The sequence below is a fragment of the Stegodyphus dumicola genome, chromosome 1 (genome assembly GCF_044657685.1).
Source record: "Stegodyphus dumicola isolate Sdum_Otavi_A_Nest chromosome 1, ASM4465768v1".
Taxonomy (NCBI): Eukaryota; Metazoa; Arthropoda; class Arachnida; order Araneae; family Eresidae; genus Stegodyphus; species Stegodyphus dumicola.
Window position 1 is genome coordinate 189,534,827 of NC_140768.1, and position 23,971 is coordinate 189,558,797.

At 36.2% G+C, this 23,971-nt stretch overlaps 1 protein-coding gene across 4 annotated transcripts in view; it reads left to right on the plus strand.

Moving 5' to 3' along the window:
* Nmdar1 (glutamate ionotropic receptor NMDA type subunit 1) overlaps positions 1–23,971 on the plus strand; it is a 158,237-nt gene that overhangs the window by 72,882 nt on the left and 61,384 nt on the right. For all 4 annotated transcript variants that reach the window (XM_085824072.1, XM_085824077.1, XM_085824083.1 and 1 more), the window contains exons 10-11: positions 2,214–2,319; positions 23,475–23,599. In XM_085824072.1, the coding sequence (XP_085680198.1) occupies positions 2,214–2,319; positions 23,475–23,599 (231 nt within the window). The remainder of the gene's footprint in view (positions 1–2,213; positions 2,320–23,474; positions 23,600–23,971) is intronic.

The following is a 23,971-nucleotide window of genomic DNA, read 5'->3' on the forward strand; positions in this document are numbered from 1 at the left end:
ATTCCGCGTCCCTTTAAATTTGACCGTCCACGTGCTGCGCACCATCTTAACCCCCTCTGATATCGCTCTGAATTTATATCCTACAGAAGATCACCGAAAATTAAAGGAAAAAAAAGCATACATTGGAACAATACTTTGGTACTTGGAAATTCTTTCTGCTACAACAAATAACTGCTCTGAGTTCTTATGCCACTTTAAGCTTCATACCTCTAAGCCTCCAGATTTATGCCTTTAAGCTTCTAGATGCTGTAAACATTTAAAAAAGTAATTAAATTTATAAGCACTGTCAACACGCTCTTTCTTCAGATCAAAGATCTTGTCAACTGTAGCCATCCATCGACTAGTTCATCGACAATAAAGCAAAACTTGCCATGAATATTGCCATGAATATTGCTGAAACGCAACGTGCCTGGCCCATATCAGGTAGTGTTTATATGGCGTGAATAAATGTGTAACGGTGAACTCATAGTAGGGTGACAAGTACTTTGTGGTTTTACGGTACTCAGCAGGAGAAAGTCTCCTGCTTTTGCTAGAGCTTGATGGAGTCCCATAAAGCACCTGACACATAAAAAGGTCCAAATAGTTAAGCTCTGCGAATGAGATGCATATAAAGGAGAAAAGGAAGAAATGCAGCACTTTTCCCCATACAAAATAAATACCAGAATATACTTTTAAATTACACTTTTACTAGTATACTTTTAAATTGCCAGTTTCAACGCAAAACAGAAATGTGCTATTACTGGCACCTTAATGAATCCCTAATTGGTAAACCTTGTGTGAGTTACCTTAGGGATAATTACAAACTGGAGAATGTAGGTATTAGAACTAAACTGAGGCTCAAGACTCGGAATGAAGTACTTTGAAACTTTCATTTTCTTTTGAAGGATTTTGAAAAGTACAACTTCCTCTATATGTCGCGATTATCAAGCGAATTGCTCGATGTGTTCCGGTTCTTATAGGTAAATGACGCAGATCGTGCAGAAGAACAGATTTCTGTCTGACGCGAATCCAAGGTAGTAAGAGAAAAAGCCAAAGACAGTAAGAAACTGGAATAATAATCAGAATTTAATAATAAGAAACTGCAACTTCTGGGCCTTTGCAGAGGCTTTCCATTTTCTGCACCGATCTGCATTGGAAGGATATGCTCTTGGAATTTGTGAATCGCGTGACTTCTCTTCACTGCTAGTGCAGTATCCTGTGTATAACAAGTCAACATGCACTGTGAGTGCAGAGTTTTCGATCGCATAGAAAGGATACAATATAGGTACAATAAAATACTGCCCTGGGCCACTTCCGCTTGGATAATCCTTTCAGAGGAAAGGGCATTTCTTACTGAAACCTTGAACTTCCTTTTCTAAGAATTGAAAGTATGAATTCAATAAGTGCTATGTCCAGGTTGAAGTCAATTAATTTGCAGATGAGCACCTCATGCTAAACGCAATCCAAGGCTTTCTCCACGGCCAACATGAGGAGAGCAGTATTTAACTTAGAATGCAGAGCTTCGCCAGCGAATTCTGTGATGAGAGCTAATTGCTTAGTGCTAATAGCACCTAATAATACTATAAAAATTGTGGCTAAAATTATAACCATTTCCAACTTTATTATTACCTAGTTATCATTTCCTTGTTTGGTGCATCAAATAAAGCTATTAATATATAGACTATTCTCATCTCAACAATTTTTTTCGAAGCGGTGTCTATTTAAATTTTTCTATTAACTTCACAAGTCAGTGTAGTGTATAAGAATGAACTAATGAAATCTTGGCGAACGGACTGACTACATGGGAGTTTTCTGATTTCCCCATGTGTAACATGAATACTAGTCATTTTGTCTTAAAATATTCTTTCACGAAGGCATCCTCCTCTTTAGTCAGATAGCCTCTTTATGCTGTGCCATTAAGGCAAGTAATCAAATCCTATCTACTCAACAATAAAATTGCTGTAAAAGCGTACCAACAGCCGTACGGTAGGATTATAACACTGGTAATTCAACGTGGGTTCGATTCCAGTCCCAACGGGCTGGCTGCATGGGCGTTTTCTTAGTCTTCTCTCTGTGTAATGTATATACGAACCAGTTTCTCTTTGAAAGTCCTCCATCAATCCCTCCCCTTAGGCAGATAGTCCTCGCAAGCTTTCCCGTGATCAAATAAACTAAGTCAAACCTTCTACCATTTCTCATGACAACAGACTTCTTAAAAAATTACTTTTTTTCAGGTGGTGACGGTGGCCGAGAAACCATTCACTTGGATACGAGAAGCGGAGGATAAATCCTTGTGTTTGGAGGACGAAATTCCTTGCCCAAGGAAAAATAAAACCAGTGGTAAGGTATTTAATTTCCTCTGGATGCTAAGCAGCATAATAATTTTATTCCTACTTTTAGAAAATGGTATCAAGTCGGTAATAGGAAAGTTAGTTGAAAATTAGTCAAGTAACAGATAACAAAAAATTTATTCAACAAATTTGGTTGATGATAAAGAACTCAGTTGAACAAAATATTTTATTATCAAAATACACATATGGATACAGACCTAATATTATTCCACAACAACATCCACTGCAATGGGGCCCTTATCGCGGAATGAGACTATTCGCTGCCGCCGTTTCGCCGTCGAGCTACGCCGTCGGACCGATTCGTTGTCAAGGCATCTTTTTCTTTAAATGCTGATATTAGATCTTGTCATATCCTATTAAGCTTATTTAGTTTAATAATTTCATTTATCTATTGTATATATCTGTTTAAAATTATAAAAGGAATAAGCTTTTTCAATTAAACACATCTACTAGAATTACTAATATATTACCTAGAACTGATGATTTTTTTATTTGGTGGGTTTTTCTCAGAGTGATAATTAAGTAAACATTAGGTCATTTACCGCTTAACGGCCGCGCCCGAGATATCCCGGGAGTACATGACGTTTCGATTTTCCTATCAACAAGTCAACTCGGGCGCTGAAAATTTTTCGGATATTTAATGGCATCCCGATAATATCGCGTGCCAATCGACACTCTGCCATGCACATGTTTTCTTAGCTGTGGAAGTGGTCCAAGCGGCTTTTGTGATTGCTTCCTCCATGACCATGACCCTGAGCTGCAGTCGGCGACGTAGTCGCATTATAAATGAATTATAAATTCAGTTTTTCGATTAGAGGTAGGATCTTAGACCCAGGCACTCTGGTGATACACCAAATTTTCTGTCGTGCAAATTAGTTTTGTTAGTCAATGCAGATTACCAGATTATCACGCTGTTGCAGACTGTGATCTGCCGCTATGTATTACACCATGTTTATTATTTTTTTGCTCTTTCCAAAGCTACATCTAGTAAGCTATATCTGTATATAATAAAAGTATTATAAAAATTCAAGAATTTTTGGCATAATTTATAATATAAATTCGGTCATTAAGCGGTTAACGCTTACTTCTATTTAATACTGGCATAAGTGATAATGAATTCCCAATTTATACAAGTTTCACTGAAAGTATTAATTTTTGTTTTATTTGATGATGCAAACAGTAAAAAGTATGATTGCTTAGTTTGTTCGTTAAAAGAAGATATTGCAATAAATCGTTTAAAAATTAAATTAAAAAAAATCTAAATCGAATTTTGAAAAAAACAATCACTTCACTACATTGCCATCGACACACGGTATGTGTACAAAATTTGAACTCGATAGCTTATCGGGAAGTAGATTAAAAGCCGATGACTAAATTCCACTCATAGTGAAACACTATGAGTGAACTAAATAAAAGCTCAATAATCCACTAAATAAAAATAATAATTAAAAATAGCCCACTAATAATCACAGAAATTGAAAAAGAGTAAGCAATCTGAATTTATCAGATTGTTTAAATATGCGGAACATTCTGTGGAACATTCTTTAAAATTCGTAGAAATATCGGCGTCGATAAAATTACTATTCTAAATGCATTAAGTGGTAGTTGTAGTTAGTAGTGTTAGTAATAACAATAAATTAATAAATAAATACTTAAGAGAAATGAATTATAAGCAATATGAAAATTTCAGATTGTAGCAGCCTGGGACAGTACCGTTTAATTAATATGTAAATGTAAAGGGTAATTTTTTTAAATGTTCGATTTTAGAGGCCGTCTATCACGGTGGGTTTCGGTTTAGAAGCAACTCTTTTCAAGAGACCAAAGGCACAATAGTCCGTACACAAAATGCCAGAAGACTTCTCAAGACTGCGTTAAAAAGGTATATATGCAACACCTACATCAGTCTTCATTTTTTCAAGGAATGCAGTAGTACTTTTCGAAATATAGCTTGCTGCATTATCTTTATGAAGTTTTGCTATTTGAAAGTCATAAGGATAATGGAATTTCTTCTGTGAATATTGGACATAAAGATTTCTCTTGATAGTACATTGATTTGGTTTTAATATTTTTTTTCATTTTTCTTATTTTTAACACTCTTCTGTATGAGAATTCTGCGACATTCATCAATACCTTGATGAAACGTTCCTTGCATTCACGAAACCAGATTTACAATACATCCTTTCCTCTTCATTTTTAATAATAAATATACGTTTTAACGTTGCAGTCATTTAAATAAATCCATACTTCATCAAGCGTCCCATCCTACTAAATAACTATTTATTTCCTGCTAAACAGCTTCTACGCATGTGTCCAGAAATAGATCTGCGTTGAGCCACATGTGTTATAAGGTATTTCTCCCGCCTTTCTAGCATGCCTTCGTGGTGTAGTAGTCAGCACACTGAGCCGGTATTTCAGAGGTCCGTGGTTCGATTCCCGGCAAAAAGCGATTGCTCATTTTTCATCTCTCCGGCTTTTCCAAAAAATACGAATGTCTCTACAGCGTTAGCTGGTGAACATTATGTTTTTTAGCTTTTTAAAGTTGTAAAGTTTAGTTTATGATTTCATTTCTGGTTGCTGCAGATGCATTTAAAAAATTTTCAGTCGATTTCTACTTCCTCGTATTTTCTTACGTTACCAATGATTTAACTATTGAAACATAAGAAGCAGTATATACCATTTTTCGGATGTTTGTTTGAAGTCTTCTTTCTATGTAGAAGTAATGACTGGCGATTTCTTCGTTTCCTATTAATAATGTTGCCTAGTTTGCATTTCGAAATTTTAATACCATGCATTTCACAATGTTTTTGAATTATGGAATAGGAATATTCTTTTCGGAAAGGGCAAAAAATAGCGTTCAATCCATGGCTTGTTTACATGCGACGTCTAGAAAGAAGAGTAAATTAAAAAATAGCACATGATAATTTCTCATTTTATATAATAAGTTATTCACAGAAATTTTTATTCCAAAACATTTTATTTTTTAAATTCTTTATTGAAATCCTTCTAAAAATATGTAAACACTCTCTGTATTTATTCTTCATGCATCAGTTTCAACTTTGATTATTCAAGCGTTTTGTAACACATTACAAATGCCTGTGTTAAGAACCTTTTGTTCCGTGCCGTGCTAGCTAATTACAATCCTTCTATATATTTACTATATATAAATTATTAAAATTTTTTATAATCAAATCTTGTCTACTCTTAATTTTGCGTGTTAGCCACGTTCTCATTTCATTTATAAATGCCAACAAAAAAAAAAAAAAAAAAGATTACTTGCTAAATAATTAATTTTTTATGAACGACAAAACTGTTTTAATTCTAAAATTTTCACACCAGATTATGCCATTTAGTTGCAATATTTTAAGTTTCTAATTGCTATATTTTAGTTCTGAGAAGCATTATTGGCACTTTTTCGTTGTCCAAATTTAATTTTTACTGATAGCGATTCTTGTTTCCTTTTTTGCAATGGTTCATTCCAAGAAAGACTGATATATCGCTGCTACTAATTCTTTATAGAAATCATTCTAAAAATGTGTAAATACCCTCTGTATTAGTCTTGAAACTCACGTATTGTCCGTATCACTTTTCTGTACGATTTAACGTTTCAAATTTTTGCCCCCCTCCCAATATTATTGTCGTGCATTATTTAAAACAATTGTTAAATAAGGAAGAATCTGTATGTATACTCCTTCTATAGCGGATAAACGCCGAAGACACCTGGAGCCCTTATAGTTTTAATACACGTAGTCCTCCACCTGAACATGGGCCTCTCAAAGTCCAAATTTTGAATTTCGAATATGATTTTTATTTATTTCATATTTTAGCAAATGTAATGAATGTTTGATTGAAAGTGATCTGAAAGCGAGAAGTGGCAACAGTATTCAAATTAGACATTTTTATCTCGAGAGCGGCAGTATGTCGCTATTCGCAAAATGTAAGATATTTATTTATCTTTGAATTTTAATCCAGAAATTTAGTTATTTGGAAGAAATATGTTTCAAGTGCCTCAAATAGAATACTTACTATCTCCATGCACCGTCATGCTGGCATTCAGTATAGCATTATATATTTAACTTTTAAATTCAATATGGAAATTTACTGAATAACAAACTAAGTGATTTAATAGAATAAACACAGTTCTTAACAATATTTTTTCTAGATTTTTAATGTGATTGCTCTAAATAAAAATTCATTAAAATGAGATATCTACTCAAATATTAAATATTTTCATAAAACTACATTAGCTGGAATCATTAAAATCATTATATACTTTTTTCATTTTTATGATAAATATTTTAGGCAGCTGGCCGTGCGCGCTGCTAGGTTTTAAAAAATAATATAGAGAATATCAGAAAAGGGCCGCCCTACCGGTATAGTGGTTAGTGACGCTGATTGCCGTACCGAATGGCCCGGGTTCGAATCCCGGAGAAGACATGGATGTTTGTAAATGTATAGTTTTCGTGCGGCATGGGGGCACTCTAAATATGCGGTGACCCGAAAGTCCTCTCGAGAGGTTGGTGGTTGGGGAAGAGTGGTGGGAGACCCTCGGAACTGTCCCCCCCGGGGTGCTCTCCATCAAAACTGGGGAGTGGAACTTGAGACTCAAGATACTCAAGGGTGTTGCCAACGACAGGCGTCATCCTGCGCTCCTTGCCACGAGGAATTTCTTGGGCTTGGGCTGACTATAGATCAGGTAAGTGAGCATGAGCCAACACCAACAATATCAGAAAAGGTACGGCAGCCTCTAACAGTCTGTCGGGAATTCTAAAGATATTCTGTTTTTAAATATTTTGTGATTTTTCTGTTGAGTTTTATGTGGCATTAGTGCAAAGAAAGTGATGCTTAATAATAAAGCTAAAAAGGCACCAAAAATGTATTAACAGAAGTGGACCTCAAAGCAGACTGTAACCTGCGATGCTCAGCGAAAGCACAAAAAAAAAAACTTAACAAGCACCTTCAGCGTTACAATTTAAGCATTTAAAACCTCAATCTTTTCAGATTTTCCTTCTTTATCCCCCCCTTTTCCTTATTTTCGAGAATGCATTATGAGTTTTCCCTGTTATATTGTGTAAGTCTAGGTAACACTTTCAGTGAGAAGAGGATTAGATAATCGGAAAATTTGGCATTTCCTAACAAATGTTAAGAAGCAACCATTCGGCTATATGGGGGGAAGAGGGGAAGAAAGAGAATAGGCTTACAATCTAACATCTTGGGGAAAAAAAAGTTTGCCATTAAAAATTCAAAAAAAAAAAAATGTCAGAAAAGTAAGAAAAATATTTAAGAAAAAAAGTCGAAAAATATTAATAAAAAATATTATAAAATATGTAAAAATACTTTAAAAAAATTAATAAAACTGCAATGTGATCTTAGTTTACAATTTCTAGTGTAGTACCAAAAAGAGTGAAGAACAATCCTTCGAATTTCAAGTTATAGACTAATTCATTTTAAGTGGGTCGTTCAAAACAGCAACATAAAACGGTCGAGCAGAAAGCAGTTTCTGTAATATTCCATTGATGATAACTTAACATGAAACGTTAGACTTTCACATATATTAAAAAAAGAAAAAGGGGAAAAAACTTGAATTATTGAAAACAGAACTGCGCTTTCTTTTCATTCGATTGCACACATCTTGCATCCTAAATTTCTCACAAGACGGCAATACGTATTTTATTAGAAAGAGAAATTTGCGAAACAAAACCAATAATATTTTCTGCGAGGCATTTAAAAATAAGTTTAATCAAACGTTTAGACTACAAATAAATTAATTTTTAATACATATCTCTCTTGCCACTTATAGTATAGTCGTGGCACAAACACAAATGCACGATTCAAACTTTTTTTTTTTTTTTTTTTACGAAATGCTATTACAAGGGAGCATTGCATATTTAAAAAACCAATGTCTAACACTCTGTACTTTTATTTCTTTCTTCATGTTTTGAATAAAAATAACCATTTTCATCATGCTGATTGAAAGAAAATGATCATAAGTAATAAGCTTTTCTGAATCAAGAATTTACCGTGCATTTGCTGTTCGTGTTGGGCGAAGCCCCAATAGAGTTGTCAGGACCAGATTAAGACTTGTTTAGGCCTAAGCACTTAAAAAAGATTTTGGTTTCCCATCATATGTTTACACCAGTTTCTTCTTCATTCCTTCTCCCTCTCTCGATTTTGTTTTAACTGCACCGTACATTGTGTGGTAAAGCCGGCAATGCGAATTTTTTTGGTACCCCCTGTCCCCAAGACCTGAGGACCTATTTGTGATGCTTCCTTTCCATGATGCCCTAAGCAGGTGCTCATATTGCTTAGCGTTTAATCCAGCAGTGAGAGTTATGCATACTTAAGAGACCCTGGAAAGAAGAAATTTTGACACATTAACGAGAGAGACCTGACAAAAAGTAGCTACATTAGAAATCGAATATAGGCATCTTATGCATATATAGAGGTGCTGGGCTGGCAACATTCATGACAATAGCACAACAGTTAAGAATAGAGATACATCACGTGATGCTTGCCAGTAGTGCTAGTGGATGCTTGCTACAGTGATAGCTTATACTAGTTCAGCGGTCGTTACTGCAACTTCCTTAGACCTCCTATCGCAGATACCATCGCGTTCAATGGTGCAAAGTTTTGGTTAGGCAGTTTAAATATTGGAAAGCACATGAGGGCACTCTTTTGCAAAAAAATCGAAGCACCAAGAAGGACTTTTGCGATCGTGACGAAATTTGGTATTTAAACACATCTTGATCGAACATGCAAAAGATCAAAGTTTCAAGGTAAATAAACATGAATTGCGATCATAGCGCGCATTTCTAGTGCACAATTCGCAAAGACCAGTAACAGAGGTGGAAAATTTATCTTTTTTTCTGGCTGCCATTGTATTCCGTAAAGAAGCAACTAAAGATGCCATTACGACGATATCGAAGACCTTACAGACAACCAAACGACTTCGAACGTGCTCGCATTGTAGGGTTGCGTGAAGCTGGGTGGTCATACCGAGCAATAGGTCGCCACCTGCAGTGTACAGACACTGCTGTGCAAAGATGTTGGCAGCAATGGTTTTTACAAGGAAATTGCCAACGAAATGAAGACTCTGGAAGGCCAAGGATCAGAAATGCGTGACAAGATAGGATGATTGTTCTCCAGGCTCGAACCGCACCAACGATATCATTATCAACTATTTAACGCACTACAACCACGTCTATACCACTCGTCCACCACTTCACTTGTCTGAGGCGGTCACAAAGGCCTTTAAGACGCTTGCCTTTGAACCCACAACATCGGCGGAATCGTCTGGAGTGGTGTCGCAGCCGAACACCATGGCTGCCATCAGACTGGCATCGTATAGTGTTCAGCGATGAATCTCGCTTCACTCTTGAAGCAGAAGACCACCGTGTTCGTGAACGGGGCAAACGGTTCCAATGATCCTTTTCTTTTCAAAGGCATACAGCCATAATCCCTGGTGTGATGATGTGGGGCGCGCCATTTCTTATGACAGCAGGTCATATTTAGTCATCCTTCGTATATCTTTAACAGCTCAAAGATATATTGATACCATCCTGCGGCCGGTTGCATTAATCTTCATGGCACGTCTCATTTTCCAACAAGATTATGCCAGACCACATACCGCTCGCATATCTGTGGAATGTCTCCGTGCGGTTGATACTCTTCCTTGGCCAGCAAGGTCACCAGACCTTTCACCAATTGAGCATGTCTGGGGCATGGTAGGCCGACAGATTCGGGCACCATTAAATATCGCAGGTCTGGAGCGACAACTGATGAATTTCTGGCAGAATGGATAACATTTCGCAGGATAACATTAGAAAACTCTACCACTCCTGCCTCGACGAATTAGAGCATGCATAGCCGCCAGGGGTGGTTCGACCAACCACTAATTTGAACACTCAATGGGTGATTGTGAGCCGTGAACAGGTATTGTGACCTGGATTTTTTAAATCATTTTATTGGATTACTGTGCATGTCCGGCCCTATGTTGGTTAGCTGTTCTCATGGTCCGTAAATAAAGTGTAATAAATCGGTAATTATACCAAATGTGTTTTAAAAAGTACTTGTTTTCATGTTATTCTATGTTCTAGTTGTGATATTTGTGTGGATTATTTCAAGATACGACGTATTTTTGAAGATTTGGATATCTGTTTCAAAATATTCTAAGATCTATAAATCGACATCAATCACTTTATAATGTAACTTTTAATATGTACAATATTTACAGATCATTAATCAAACATGGTGGTTCAGTTGACAAACAAATCTATATGCTTTCATAATCAAAATCTTTTAAATAGGAACCGAAGTGTTAGTGTGCGAAGCATCAAACATCCATCTATCGAACTGCTGGTGGAGAGTCTATGGAAATTCAGAAGGCACGTCGCGTCGCGTTAACATGCAACGCTAGCGCCATCTATCAATTAATCAAAATAATTTACACACACTCCCCACCTGAACTCTGTCAAGAGTTCACATCAATCTAACAACAATCAAATTTATACCAATAAGTATTTTAACTTATAATTATAAAACAATTGATAAGTATATTAAATGAATAGAAAATATATTCAAACTATAATCATTATACTAAATTCTGAAAAAAGGTATGTTAATCATCAAATACAATTTGACACTACTTCAGTAAATCTAAACTATTCTTAATCTAATCATATGAAACTAAATTATCAAAATGAACAATTGCATAAAAAACATATTCAATCTTATTCATATTATTAAACGATAAAAAATGCTTTTAAAGTTCCAAAGGATATAATAATTGAACTGGTCGTTTTATTATTGTTCCATCAGTAGGTTTTAGTTCACAAGAACGAACTTTGTTGTCACGACCACGAAAAACGTTTATCACTCTGCCACAGTTCCACAAAAGTTTGCACTTATTGTTGCCTTCAATTAAAACAAGATCATCAACTTTTAGATCATCATAAAAGTTAGGATTTTTTAATTGATGAGTTGTCCGAAGATCCATGAAATATTGTTTTTTCCATTTATTCCACAATTGCTTAACCAATAAATCTTGGTAAATCTTTCTTTTAGTCAGAGAGGACTTGGTGGAGCCATCTTTAACAATGGAATTAAAGTTGATAGGTAATGTTGTCAGGTTCAGTGTTCCGCCTTACTTGCTTGGTGAACATTCAAGAACCTGACTCGGAACAGGGAGCTTACTAAAGCTATGTTCAATAAATGTGGGAAGTAGACAAGATACACAGGAAGGGTATACGAAACCCTTTTTTTTTCACTCTTTACAATAATTTCCGAACTTCGGAATACAGAGACCAACTACTTGTGGTCTGAACGTAAGAATATAAAAATATTAACTAAACTCTTAACTTAACTTCGGAATAATAAACAAGGGCCTACGTGGAAGATTGGCCGTATATTAACAGGAAGCCGTATATAGTACAGAGAACTGTTAACACTACAATACGTTTAAAATTATCAAGAGGATTAAACCTCTGGCCTGGAAGGCAACCAGCAACCGAGTAAAACTGCTAAGGCAAGCGGCCTGCTTCGACTAACTCCTTCCTCTCTCTCGCTTGGCAAAAAGCCACAACTTAAGTACTTGGCGTTCGCCAGACAAATTTGCATAAATAAGTTAAAGCTTTTAATTCTGGCCGGAAGTAGAAAATAAGAAGTGATAGTAAAGATTTAAAATAAAAATAAACGTTAGTAAAACTTAAGATCCTTACAATGTAAAATCCTTGTTTCCAAAAATCAAAAACTTGACTGGCTTTAGTGGCAACGGTTCCTTGTGCTCATTGTATACATATGTCAAAGGACGAGAATTCAAAACAGCTTCCACTTGTGCTAAAACTGTTGACAATTCTTCAAACGTTAGTAAAGCTTTACCGAGAATTTAAGCACTCTTTTACTGATTTTACTAATCTCTCGTAGAAGCCTCCCCACCAAGCCCCTCTTTCTATTATAAACTTCCAACTGATTCTTTCATTCGACAGAAAATCTTGGAATTTCTCATTCGACAATAGTTTAGAGAAATGTTCGAGTTCCTTTTTTCCCTTTTTAAAGGTTTTCGCGTTGTCCGAATAAATTACCCGACAATAGCCTCTCCTAGATATGAATCTCGATGTTATTTACGTAAATCGGCCCAGCAAAATCGATGCCAGACACGTAGAATGGTGGTGTCTCATTGATTCTGTCTTCTGGAAGTTGAGAAGTGGTCTGGTCAGCAGATTTCAATGAATATCTTTTACAAATAAGACATTTGTTTATTATTTTCTTAACAAATTGACGTCCTTTTGGGATCCAAAAGCGACTTAGAATTTCAGCTAAGGTCGTTGCTACTCCTCCATGCATCATTTTAATATGTGTACTTTCTACTATCAAATTCGTTAGCCAGGAGTCTCTTGAAAGAGTTGTCGGATGTTTTTCATCATGTGACAAACGAGAATGTTCTAATCTTCCACCTGGTCTCAGTATCCCGTTCTGGTCTAAAAATGGGTTAAAAAGATATAAAGATGATTTCTTTTCGGCTTTCTCCGGTTTCTTCAAAGACTCGATTTCTTTGGAATAAAAACGTTCTTGTTCAGATCGAATCCAATAATTTTCGGCATCTACTATTTTTGCAGTCGTGAATGGACCTGTCAAATGGTTTGTTTTCCTAATTTTACCAATGAATCGCTTCATCCAACCAGTTATTCTCAACAATTTTCTTAAATTACTATATTTTGAGATGTCTATTACTCTTTCTTCAAGTGCTGTGCACACAAATTCATAAATATCATTAATATTCTTGCGGTATTCTAATTCTTCCTCAATGACAGGTTTCTCTTCATTCTGTCGAGGCCACAATTCAGACGACATTCTAAGCCATTCTGGTCCTCGAAACCAGATAGGATTGTTTTTCAAATCATGAAGTTTAGCTCCTCTCGAAGCCAAATCAGAGGGATTACATTTACCGAGGCAATAATGCCAATTTTCTGGGGATGTTAAATTTTGTATTTCCTGAATACGATTTTTAACGAAAAGCGTAAATTTATTTGCGCAGTCTTTTATCCAGAAAAGTGTGATTTTCGAATCAGTCCAGAAAAAACAAGAAAGTTGTAACTTCAAAACTTTAGTAATGCTAGTGCCCAGTTTGGCTGATAAAAGGGCTCCCATTAGTTCCAACCTAGGTAAGATGAGCGGTTTTAAAGGCGCTACTCTAGTCTTTGAAGCAACAAAAACCGTAAATATTTGTTCATTGTTAGAAATTATACGTAGATACGCTACTGTACCATGCGCCTTTTTGCTAGCGTCAGAAAAACAGTGCAGTTCAATCTTTTCCACATCACTATTACCGATTGCAGAAAAATAATATCGTGGAATACCGATTTCTTCTCAATTGGAAACTTCTTTGCACCATGTTTTCTAAACAGAACATACATTTTCTGGTAGTTCATCATCCCAATCTAAAGCAAGTGTCCAAATTTGCTGCAATAAGATTTTGACTCTAAGTACAAACGGTGATAATAGACTTATAGGATCAAAAATTCGTCCTATTGCTTGTAGGACAAAACGTTTAGTATTAACTTGTTTTGAGAGAAATGTTATCAAATTTTTTACATCAAAGTAAATTATGTCACTTTGGTTGTCCCAAGCGACTCCTAACACTTTCAGTGGAGGATATGTAGCTTCCGAAACATGAGGATATTCCTCGGATTCCATGCCTTCTTTAATCCATAATTCGCTCAGTTCTTGAGAATTGGTGTGCTATTTATGTAGAATCATACTAGCATCTCTAAAAATGTTAAGCATTCTAAACTGGTATTGAAAGCAAGTTCAACGTTTTGGTGTCCTCCAATGATGTCATCCACACAAATGTGATCATTTAGAAATTCGCAATTGGCAGGGTAGGTTTTCTCATATTGTTTCAAATGGTGTTTAATGGTTTCAGCCAGTAAACACGGACTGCTATTTAAGCCAAATAACACACGTGTGAACCGATAAGTTATAAAATTTTGTAGATCATCGAATGGGTTTTTAGTAAACAGAAAACGCGTTACATCTCTGCCTTTCTCATTTACTTCTATCTGAATAAATGCCTGCTTTATGTCACTTGTAAATGCTACAGGATGAAGCCTGAAGGCCAACAGAAGTTCACGAATGTCAGGATACAAATTTGGACCAATATGCAAGCAGTCATTTAACGAGATTTCACCAGGTCCAAATGATGTTTTGTTCTAAATAATCTTGTAGAACTATTCGGTACGAATAAAAGAGTTCAGGGTTATTCTGAAATCGCTTTACAAGTTCTCAAATCGTTTCAGTGCAATCGCTTTATTGTCATGTAACTCATATTGTCTATCAGACTTCCATGGCAGCCTAACCTTGTAACGAGAATTTTTGTATAAAATTTCCGATTCGAATTTTTTTATTATGGTATTGTCTATAATGGGTCCGAGATTCATTTTCAGGTTTTATACCTAAACTTTCAAGCTCCCAAAATTTCTATATCTGATCAGATATTATATCTTCCTCAACTATGCTATTAAAGGCTGTGGACGTGTATGTTGTACCTTTAGTGTAACCTAGCAGAGACCAAACGAATAACGTTTCAGCAGCTACTAAATGTTTATTTAAACGCTTAAGTTTCCCAGTTACTACATCATAATAATGATCAGCTCCTATCAAAAGAGTAATTTTTTCTTTGCAATCCCAAGAATCTGCGAGTTGTAAACCTTCTAACTGTTTGCCTAAAATGTGTCTATCCAGATTAGGAGGTAGTAAATCAGAACTTGAAATTTGTTCAGTCACGAGAGCTTCAATTTCGATTTTCAAATTCCGTGTTTCTTTGTTCTGTAATTTTATCTTAACAACGTCAAATGCTTTTCTAATGGGTGTTTTATTTCCAAACATAAATACCAAAAGAGTCTCTGTTTGAATAACAGGAAGCTTCAATTTATCCGCGATTTCTTTTCTTAGGAAGGAACGCATACTACCTGAATCCAGTTGAGCTCTAATTAAAACCGACTGCGTATTCGTTCGAAGTGTTACGCAACACGTTTGAAGCGAAATAGTTTTAATTTCACTGCGTGAGAATGCTGAAAGAACATGCGAGTCTTATATACTTTTATTTTTTTCATTTCGTTCTTTCTCAGCGCGAAAGCATATTGAACGGTTATGTTGACCTTTGCACTTGGAGCAGACGAGATCGCTTCGACATTGCTTTACGCGGTGGTTAGATTTTAGGCAAAGGTAACATTTGGCATGTTTACGTAATAAATTTCTCTTCTCATCAACTGTCAGTGATTCACAGTCTTCAGTAACATTTTTGGATGTATTACAAAACAGACAGCAATTAGTAGTTTTGTTTTCTTTAACCGGCGCCAGCAGCTGCTGAGTGGAATGGACGATACTCCCTTTCCCGCCCTTCTCTTTATAAACACAGGAAGTGCTTTCTGATTTATTAGTGGAGAGCAAAAGATGGCTTCTCTCGCGACTTTCCAGTTCTGAACGAACAAACTGCAGTAATTCGTCAACATTAAATAAAGATGACGAGTCCGTTTTACGATTGAATTCTAAGGTTATATCAGACGGCAGAGTTTTCATTATGGCTAGAATCAACATATAACTGTATTTATCCGGTGTGACTTCTAATGATTTCAAGCTGCGTATTTGAGTTTCTATAGTGTCACAAAGTTTGCGAAGTTTTACAGTGTCACTGGATTTGGTTACCGGAGTAAAATTCAGGAGTTTTTGCATGTGTGAGTTTATAATTATATCTTTCCTGCCAAACCTGTTTTTAAGTATTTCAATAACTTCATCGTAATTTGATTCCGAAATACAAAAATCTTCTATCGTGTTTGCAGCGTTGCTGCATAAGTACGATTTTAAATAATTAAATTTTTCGAGCTTTGTTAAAGATTCATTATCGTGGATTGCTACCTTGAAAGAGTTCCAAAAACTTGTCCACTGGGTATAATCTCCATAGAATTTAGCAATGGTTAATTTTTACAGACGCGTACATTTATTGCTTTAGATTTTAGAATTAGTTTCGTTAAGAGAGTTTTTATTATCCGAATTTGTAACTTTATTTAATTCTTTCAATTTTTTATTTGCTCTGAATTGCCATAACTGAATTTTCTCTTCGCATTCGATACAAGATAGAATTTCTGTTTTGTACTCTTCCGCTTCTGATTTCAAGTCACGCTCTATCTGAGCATCTAATTCGCTCAGAGTTTTCGATTTTATGATTGATTGGTCTAAACTTTCTTCTAATGTATTTATAATTAATGGTTAATTTTTACAGACGCGTACATTTATTGCTTTAGATTTTAGAATTAGTTTCGTTAAGAGAGTTTTTATTATCCGAATTTGTAACTTTATTTAATTCTTTCAATTTTTTATTTGCTCTGAATTGCCATAATTGAATTTTCTCTTCGCATTCGATACAAGATAGAATTTCTGTTTTGTACTCTTCCGCTTCTGATTTCAAGTCACGCTCTATCTGAGCATCTAATTCGCTCAGAGTTTTCGATTTTATGATTGATTGGTCTAAACTTTCTTCTAATGTATTTATATCAATTTCTTCAATTCCGATTCGATTTTTTTAGAATCTTGGACACGGTGGTCCTGATAACTTTTCTTTTCGATTTTAATTTAGCAACAGACACTTCCGCCATAGTTACTCTACAAATTAGAAAATTTGGTCTTAATTTGTTGCTGACTTCGCACACTTGCAATGTGCTAAATCTAATTATCGACCGTTAAGCACCAGCTGTTTCAAAATATTCTAAGATCTATAAATGGACATCAATCACTTTATAATGTAACTTTTAATATGTAGAATATTTACAGATCATAAATCAAACATGATGGTTCAGTTGACAAACAAATCTATGTGCTTTCATAATCGAAATCCTTTAAATAGGAACAGAAGTGTTCCTAATCAATTAGTGTGCGAAGCATCAAACATCCATCTATCGAACTGCCGGTGGAGAGTCTATGGAAATTCAGAAGGCACGTCGCGTCGCGTTAACATGCAACGCTAGCGCCATCTATCAATTAATCAAAATAATTTCCACAATATCTTTAAGTTCGAAGTTGACAGCGGAGCTAATTAGCATTTCAACGTAAGCTTTTTCTTGATTTCTATTTTCGTATACTCTGCAACTCAATTCTGTTTGTCGATTTATATTCTATATGTGTGTTTCTATATCTGTACCAAAAAGCATAACGCCAGCTTTCATGGTTTTTGAATTATGAGCTGTTCTTTTCTGAGTACTGTTAAGCCTAACGAGGCGGACGTTTTTTGATATTAGAACAACTTAGAGCGAAAGTGATTTGAGTCAATGGGTACACCGATCACAGAAGTATTTATGCCCGCCGAGAAAGAAAGCTCGAAATATTTTGGTGCACCAAAACAGATGACGACAGATAACGCTAATAGAGTACAAGAAGTGCTTGATTATGTCACTGAACTTGACGGCTTATTAGCCACATACGAAATATGCAAAAGAGCAAGTAAAAAGACCACTTTGTGAAAGTTCTTAACCTCGTTACTGATAAAAACTGTAAAATAGCCAAACTAGAAGGTCAGCTTGAGGACCAAAAACATTGAGGACTATGTAAAGGGATAGTAGCAACGGAAAAACCAACATACGGTAGCATAGCAAAAAGAGGATGCTATACTTCTAGAGCAATAACTCAAAATAATAATAAACGGGAAAAAGAATACGATACCATTGTCTATCCCAATAAGGACCTAACATCCGACGAAGTGCGAGACAAAATAGTGAAATACATAGACCCTGCAAAAATCAAAGTAGGCGTCAGAGCAGTTAGGAAAGTTAGGAAAGGAGGGGTTTTAATACAGGTCAACGAAAAAGAGGAGTTAGACTTATTAGAAGAAGCCATTCGGGAAAACAAACAGTTAAAAACCATAGTTGAGACTAAACGACCACAGAAAACAAACCCTAAGGTAGTTATATATAACGTCAATAAAGATCTAAATAAGGAAGAAGTACAGGAAAACCTAGTTACCCAGAATAGAGATCTTGAAAACGTAAATATTCAGATTCTCTTTTCAATGAACGGAAAATTTGGGAAACACTTTCTTTCACAGTCTTTCAAAACAGTAATGAGAAATAAGAAACTAAACGTCCAATGGACCAGAAATAACGTTAGAGAATTCCTCCAAACCAATGTTACAAATGCCTAGGCTATAACCACTCCGACAAAAACTGTACAGAAAATATGAAGTGTACAAGTTGCGGATCTGAAGACCATCAGAAAAAGATTGCAAAAAGGAATCCCCAATCTGTGTAAGTGGTCACAAAATCAATGTAAAATTTAATGTAGGGTTAAACACCCATCACGACAGTCGCGACAGAAAATGTGCATGCTACTTAAGAGAGTTACAGAAATACAAACAAAGAATAAATTATGAGTAAAATCCAAGTTCTCCAGATAAACCTACAGCACTCTTGGGGTAAGAGAACATTTAGAACAAAATAAAGATATAAAGATAGTATGCACACAAGAACCCTACGTAAGAAACAATCATCTACAAGGATTCCCCACAAAATTCAGAAAATTCTGAGCAACACAAAACGTCAAAACAGCAATCATACTACAAGGCACTCCCTGCCTTGGAGGTCATTAGCACAGATAACATCACAGCAGTGCGAATCGAATGAAAACCACTCTTTCCTGATTGTTTTTGTTTACTGCCCTCCATCACAGGAAATTGAGCCTATATTGGTCTCGCTAGAGAACTTAATCATAACAAATGATTCTATCTCAGTTATAATCAGCGGGGACTTCAACGGAAAATATCCAATTTAGAGTCCCACTCAGCCAGACCCAAGAGGTCTCAAGATCTGTGAGCTACTAGCAGCCACGAGTTTAGCCGTCATTAATAAACCTGATAGCCCTCCTACCTTCTCTGGTTCCAGGGGTACCTCGTGGATTGATATCACTTTATTTCGGAAAGAAAATCCAATCAAAATTTCAAATTGGAAAGTCCAGGAGGAAGAAAACCTTAGTGACCATAACTACGTCCAATATGACATCGATAATGTAGACTTACAGGAAAAAGAACACCAACAAGATGAAACTAAGTCATATAGACGATGACATTCAGGCAAAAACTCTCAGAACAATATTCTGCAGTTTCACTACCACATACCATCATGGAAATAAACAAGCACATATAGAGATCACCACGATACTCATCCATGAAAATTATGAGCACACTAAGTCGCTAATTCAAATAAGAACAACAAACACTATAGAAGCAACCCATGGTGGAATCAGGAGCTCACGATTATAAGAAAAAAGGTACGAGCCTTACGGCGGCGGTACCATCGCACCTCATGAGACATGCGCACCAAAAACAGAGTCATATACAAAAAGGAACAAGCTATTTATAGACGAAAGAACTTAGAGGCCAAAAGAGCCTCTTGGGAAAATCTTCAGATCTCTTCCCCGTTAAGGGCAAATGCCTAGGACCCCTACAACTAAGCTCAAACCAGATGGGACAACCACAACTTCAGTTGAAGACACTATTAGAGAAATTGTCAAATATCATTTTCCCAACGATACTCAAGACGAAGACACCCCACATCACAGGGAGATAAGGAGATCAGCAAGCAGCCCTTCAAACATCGCAAATGATCCCCCTTCACTACCACAGAAATTCGAAAGATCATAGAAACTACCAAAAGGGGAAATTCCCACTATACTCCCGTCCACCCATCTCTCACGAAAGATATAAAATGGCTTAAACATCTACCAAAAGGACAGGACTTAGAAATCTTTTCTGATGCCTCTGAAGTTTCAGAGCAAGTAGATGCAGCCTATGTCGCTTTCTACAACAATACAGAAATTCACTCAGCACGGTTCAGACGTAGTGACCACGTCTCGGTTTTCCAGGCTGAGTCCTTCGCTTTAAAGAAGGCAGCTCTTTGGGCAGGTAACACCATTTTTCCATCATCAGCTTCTACACAGACAGTATGAGCGTCCTACAGGCACTGAACAAGAACGGCACACAAGCCTTCCACATCTCTTGATTAAAAGAAGTGCTTATTACCCTGTCTTCTTCCAGGCAAGTGTCTGGTACGTAGTCATCAAGGTACCCAAGGTAACGAAAGGGCCGACGCTTTAGCTAAAGAAGCCACAAGACACCCCTTCATCGACTCAGAGATACCACTTTCCATAGTCACTGCCAAACACAAGATCTTCTGCGCCTTCATGTCCATCTGGCAAGCTCGCTGGGACTACTCAGACACCGGTCGACACAATTACTCCATCTTTCCCGTGATTTCCACCAAAAGGCTGAAAACAGATTTCTATCTACAACAAGCTTTCACAAATCACGGAAGATCTCCCGCGTACCTCAGCAGGTTCTGCCATCAAAACGTAAAATGCGCCTGCGGTGCTTCAGCTTCTTCAGCAGACGTTTCACATTACATCCACGACTGTCCACTTACTTCTCCCATCATAGCCTTCCTTCCTCAGCTTCAGGGATCACATAGCCTCAAAGATCTTCAGGATCACTACGGACAGTGGGGCGTCAGAACTATCATAGAGTATGTCTATTCTAAGAGAAACATAATCATATCAGATAACCAGGTCTAAGCACCTGACGAAATGTAAAGGCAGCAAGCTTCAACTCATGTATATATGTAAATATCTCTAAGCTAACTAAGCCTTTTTGATAATTTTATACTAACATTCCCAAAAAATTGTAAGTTGGAGCACCCAACAAAAGTAATAACTATTGTTAAATCTGTTTATATATAATAAGGTTGAAAAGATAAACAACTAAAATAGGTTGCTGTAGCTAAGATCAGAATAACATGACTGACCTGTAGAGCCCATTGAGGGGTGAAGCAGGCGGAATAATAATAAATAAATAATAAATAATCATTTTATTATCGATGTATGAGCTATACACATGTTCAATTTCATCAAAAACAACCACTTCGTTCATGGTGCTTCGATTTTTTTACAAAAGTGTATATGCCTAAGAGAATGGGCTCCTTTGTGAAGGACATTTTAAAGGAAATTGCTTCGCATTCATGTTATGCATGGACCAAATTGCAAAATTCTCATGCATTCACCCGTTTCCAAATTAGTGATTTGATCTGGTTTATTTGATTATGGCAAAGCACTCGAAAGCTGTCTGCCTAAAGAAAGAGATGGCTTTGTGACTCATATATACGTTACACCCATGCAGGCATCCCGTTCGCCGGAATTTGAACCAAGGGCCGAACTACCAGTATTCAGCGACTTTACCGCTCGATCGGTGGTGGACTCCAGATCGGTTGTATTTTCAAAGCCACTCTATTGGTATGATTCAAAACAGGTTCCTGTCGATGTGCGGTTTTCGTCATTTTCAAAAACAGCGTTGCTTCCAAAAGAAAAAAAAGAGGGAAAAATTGGAAGAGTGTTGAATTTTGCCGTGCCCATCTGAGGGAAAAGTCAGTGGCGTTTATTTGATCAGCTGTTTGACGGCATTAATTTATAATCGTAGCAAAATAACAAAAAAGCAAAGAAAGAAAGCGAAAAAGGAAGCAAGAAACAAAGGTGGAAAGCTAAAAAATAAACATGGGGCTTGGTTGTAGATCTCAGTTTACGTCTTGTATGTTACGCTGAAATAGCGGGCACTTGCGCAAAATTTTGTGAAGACGCACAATTGAATTATAAAACACACGGTTTATTCGCTGCATCGCTATAGTACAATGCGTTGCTGTTGCATAATCACTAAAACACTGCTATCATCTATCACGACACCAGTCGGGAGTGAATTGGATATTTTGGTGTTGGAAGACCACTTTGCGAAGATGGATGTTTAGATTTGGATTATCCAGGTAAGAATGAAGCTGCGTTGATCTGGCATGAAGAACTTTCGGCTACCTTTCTGAAATGTTAGCTGGTGAAGATGGATTGTTTCCGTTTCGCGATTGACAGCTGCTTTAATTTGCCTTTATTTTATAATGCGATAATTCAGGCTGCATAAAAGGCGTCCTTGACTTGTAGAAGTTTTTATTCCAAGAACTTCGCAGTGCATTTGAAGATGCAGGTGATTCAGCAATTATCAAAAGATATAGGTAAGTCGGAAGTTATTGGAAATTTTGCAGAACGAATTGTCGTTTAGCTATCGGAATAGTTGGTGATAGGTTTTGACTTCGTTAATGCAGTTGTCAGCCATCGGTCACCAACTGGTATGAAGTCTAGTGCGTTGTGGGGCGACTCCATGCGGTAGCTGGTGTTGGTCAAGCTTAAATTTTTCGGTTGTATTTTACATCCTTTTGTAGAGACATTAGGTATTTTTTGAAAGCAGGCAAGATGAAAAATTAGCAACGCTTTCGCCGGGAATCGAACCGCGGACCTCTGGAACACCTGCCCAGTGTGCAGATTACCACACCACGAAGGCACGCCAAGAAGGTGGGAGAAATACCTTATACTTGTTATATGTGAAGCCCATATCGGAGGAGCTAAAGTTTCATTGATTCTTTGGTCTCCTGGCTTTCAGAGGCCTTGATGACAGACACGGTGCAGATCTCTAAAATGCCTTGACACTTGCCGTGAAATTATGACTGTTATAATATCAAGAAGCTAAAGTGAGTAAGTTATTCCTTTTGAAATGTCAGAGCATGTCACACCCCTCGTAACACCTCATAACAGCTGAGACTTGCGAAGGAACCGCACCCATGAATTTCTTTTTTGTGTGCGCCGCAGATATAATATAATTAAAATGAATTTTAAATTATATTTATTACATATATTATTAAAAATATATTCATAAAAATTATCAATTGGACATAGGTAAATTAATTTTTTTAAATTAATTTATATGAATTACACTATTATTTATAGATGAAGTAAAGGTTTGGATAATTGAGATACGCGTTATATTGCTTTTGTTAATGCGTAGAAGAAAAATTAATGTCCTTATATTTTGTGAAGGGCACGTGAATGAACAGGGTTCGGCAGCGTAAAGCAATATATGGTCTAAAAGGTTTAAAAAAATTCTCGTTTAACATATGTCTAATATTAACAAATTTTACAGGACAGTATTAGGCATAAAATCGGCTTTAATTTGAAAGGTTAAGGTTCAATTATTGAATAGAAAAATCTGCTACTGGAGTTTAATATTTTTTGTCTTTATTAAAGGTGAAGAAGACATGTATTGCTGCAGAGGTTATTGTATGGATTTATTGAACGCTCTAGCAACCGAGTTGAACTTCACTTACACACTCTACCAAGTGGAAGACGGATTATACGGTAGCTTTGACCACGTAAGCCTTATTCAACTATATATCATTTAACAATAATATTTTATAAACAAGTTATCAATTTAATGACACGCATACAACGTCAAAGAGAGAATGAGGAAATAGATTAGGATAGTCTTGCTATAAAAAAATATCGTAAGGATATTTTATCCTATCTTTTGACATTCCTATTTTTAATACCTTCTTTCAAATATATGCTTTAATAGTTTATTTTAATTTGGTATTCTAATCCTGATTATTTAGCTTAAAATTGTTTTAGATGTTAAACTAAAATCAGTATGTTATGACTGCAGTTTGGTTTTAATCTTATTACTTTATTATTTTTAAAAGTTTCAATTCTTTAAACGTTAAGGTTAAATCTTTGAAGTATTAGGA